The 3,388-nt window shown below is 38.2% G+C and overlaps 1 protein-coding gene across 1 annotated transcript; it reads right to left on the reverse strand.

Annotated features, from left to right (window-relative positions):
• Positions 1-276: 276 nt before the first annotated feature.
• On the reverse strand, positions 277-2,398 carry LOC128176945 (uncharacterized protein K02A2.6-like). Its single transcript, XM_052843458.1, has 2 exons — positions 615-2,398; positions 277-445 (listed from the first exon to the last, which is right to left on the reverse strand). The coding sequence occupies exons 1-2, from the start codon at positions 2,396-2,398 to the stop codon at positions 277-279; spliced, it is 1,953 nt and encodes a 650-aa protein (XP_052699418.1).
• Between the last annotated feature and the right edge of the window lie 990 nt (positions 2,399-3,388).

Consider the following 3,388-nt stretch of genomic DNA (forward strand, 5'->3'; position numbering starts at 1 on the left):
AGCTAGGGTCTCCTTTTCCAACTGTGAGTACTTCTGCTGTGTTGTAGTCAAAGCTCTGGATCCAAATGCGATTGGTTTACCATCTTGAATTAATGCTGCTCCAAGACCTGTTGAGCTGCTGTCCACGGTAAGTAAGACTGGTTTTTCATGATCAAAATATGTCAAAACTGGAGTATTGGTTACCATCTCCTTCAGTTTCTGGAAACTTTTCTGCTTGTTTCCATCCAAATGCCATGCAACATCCTTAGAGAGTAATTGTCGTAAGGGTGCCGATTCCTAAGACAAGTTTGGAAGAAATTTGGCAAGATACTGAATGAATCCCATGAATTTCCTTAGGTCCTTTTTGTTAGCTGGCGGTGTCATTTCCATCACGGCCCGGACCTTCTCTGGATCTGCCTTGAGTCCCTCACTACTGAGAACATGTCCAACATGGGTCACTTCCTTTCTGCGGAATTCACATTTTTCGGAACTCAATTTCAAATTATAGTGTCTTACTCGTTCTAAGACTTTCTTTATTCTTTCGTCATGTTCTTTTAGAGTTTCACCCCACACAAGAATATCGTCTACGATGACTTCAGCACCGTCAATGTCTTCCACCATTCGTGACATCACACTTTGGTATACTCAGTATTTCCGATGCACAGTTGAGACCAAATTGCATCCTTAAGAATCTGAATCTTCCAAGTGGTGAGTTAAATGTACAAAGTTTGGAACTGTCCTCGTCCAGCTGAATCTGCCAAAACCCGGAAGTTGCATCAAACTTGGAGAAGTACTTGGCATTTGGCATGCGAGAGACAATTTCCTCAATGGCAAGCATAGGATAATGGGGTCTTCTTATGGCTTTGTTGAGATCTCTAGGATCAAGGCAAAGTCTCACTGAACCATTGGGTTTTATGACTGTAACAAGACTGTTGACCCACTCAGTTGGCTCTATCTGCCGAACAATGATTCCATTTTTCTCCATGGTTCTAAGTTTGTCCTTCACCTTTTGACGAAGTGCTACTGAGATACGTCTCGGTGGATGGACGACTGGTTGCACATCCTCCTTCAAGTGTATCTTGTGTTTGCCAGGTAAACGACCAACACCAATGAATAAATCTGAATAGTTCTTGCGTATCAACTGTTCGGTTAGGTTTTGTGAGGCCTGTGTTTCAAATTGTGCCACACTAAACATCTTCTGAACTAGTCCTATCTGTTGACTTGTCTCTGATCCAAGTATTGTTGGAGTTTTGATGTCTACAACTTCAAATGGAATGTTGAATGTTTCATGGTGAAATATGCATGGAAGTACTACTAATCCTGTGGATTTAATGGTATGTCCACTGAAACTTTTCAATACGGCTTCTGATCTCTGTATTGTTTCACTGAATTTCAGGCGCTGTAGAACATTCCGGCTAAGGACACTACATTTGGCTCCAGTGTCCACATGCATTGTTACACTATGATCATTCACTTTACAGTTAATTGTCCAGTATGATTCTGGATTTACAGAGTTAACTTCATGTATCATGCCCATAAATATTTCAGCAGATGTATCACTTTCTTCGTCACTTTCACTGACTGTATCTGATGATATATCTTGTACCATATTCACTTTCTTCTTCTGTTTATGATATTCTTTGGTTTTAACATGCTTGTGGGAGTACGACTGTGTTTTAGTTTTGCACATACTTGCGAAATGGTCAGGCTTCTGACACAAATTACACAACTGACCAATAGCAGGACATCTATCTTTAGAGAAATGTTCGTATCCACATCGGGAACACTTCTTCTGTTTTGCCTTGAATGCGCGAGGTTTAACTGCTTGCTGCTTCTTCTTTACAATCATATTCACATTAGGGTCTTCCCCTGATGAATTCATAGATTTCAATTGCTTCTGTGACAGCTCAAATGTTCTTACAATGTCTGTACATGTCTGTTGAGTCAGCTCTGATCCTTCACTAATGAGCTTTTCACGAACTTTCTTTGATTTCACACCAAACACAATGTGATCTCTCAACATCTCGTCCTCAATATCAGGAATATAACCACAGTCATTGAACAACACTTTCAAATCGGTATAAAACTGTTCAAAAGTTTCTTCTTCATCTTGAGTGCGACACTTGAACTTGTAACGTGCATATATCACATTAGATTTAGGCTTGCAATATTGTTCAAAACGGTCAAAATAAACTTTGAAAGTTTTCTTGTCATCACCCTGCAGATTCCAAGTCGAATAAATGTTTCTGCCCTTCTCACCTACCCATAACATCAGGTAATTGCACTGCTGTTCCTCCGATTTCCCTTTGAGAGGTCCACCAAACATAAATTCACAGTGAGCTTTGAATGACTTAAATGCACTCGGGAGGTCCTGAGATTCCCACGCCATCTTCGGATTTGGCTCCTTGTCCGATGCCATTTTTTTAAAATGACATGAAATATGACTTCAAATGGTCACTGTAAATGTCGAACACTTAATTTCCTTGAAGGATGTTTTCGTTTGGTCTGGGTATCTGGCCGATTTTGGCAGCCACTTCTGACACCATGTCATATACAACGCATGTGTGTGTGTACACTGTTTATTATATTCAGCTTCAATAACATGTTTTACATAATAGTACATTTTACCATATAATAAAACATTTGGTTGACAATGATTATGTAATTAACTTGTACTTTAAATATGTCACACATACTTCGTTTACGGCAATGCCTGCTAGATATGCACTACCGAAGAGGAAGATTTTCATAGGGTGTTCAATGTAACGCAATAGTATTGTATCAAACCACGGTCCGAAGTCTGAAAGCTCTCTTTACCAGCCACGGTTTCTTGAACACATGAAGTATTGAAAAGCCGTACTTTCACGCGTCGTCTGTTACGTCACGTTTTAACTTGTTATGTAGTGTTTTTCAATTTAGGGTTGCCAAATGGATTATGGATTCTTTTCATATAAAAGAAAACTCGATTTGATTTGGTGTCACATTGACGGCTTTTCTCAGGAGAAAAATGATATATTGAGAGAATTTTTGGAAATAATGAAAAAATTTAAATAAATTAAGTTTTTAAAAGTAATTTACTTTTTTATTTCAGATTACATTTCCAAAGTGCATGCATGACCAAAACATGGATTATAACTGCAAATTATATGAAGTTTGCAAAGAATTTTGAATTTTGTGATATATTTCAAAAGAACAGCTTTTATTGTTCATCTTGATGCTTTGACTGAGCAAAGTGGGTTAAAATTTATGCCAAATTTAAAGAAGTTGACCATTACAGCACTTAACAGTTTTCAAGAGATAGCTCTTTTACGTGTTGTTGACGTTTTCCTTGAATTTGAATTCCAGAATTTAGAAGTTTTTGTCCTGAAAAAATTTCCTCTGGAAAACTCCTTGTTTTCAGCATTTACTG

This window comes from Crassostrea angulata, chromosome 3 (genome assembly GCF_025612915.1).
Source record: "Crassostrea angulata isolate pt1a10 chromosome 3, ASM2561291v2, whole genome shotgun sequence".
NCBI lineage: Eukaryota > Metazoa > Mollusca > Bivalvia > Ostreida > Ostreidae > Magallana > Magallana angulata.

Excerpts from the sequence above, each read along its gene's own strand:
- LOC128176945 (XM_052843458.1), bottom strand. The coding sequence starts at position 2,398 with ATGGCATCGGACAAGGAGCCAAATCCGAAGATGGCGTGGGAATCTCAG. Across the intron at positions 446-614 it reads GAAATACTGAGTATACCAAA|AAAGGAAGTGACCCATGTTG; the intron begins GTGTGATGTCAC and ends TGAATTCCGCAG.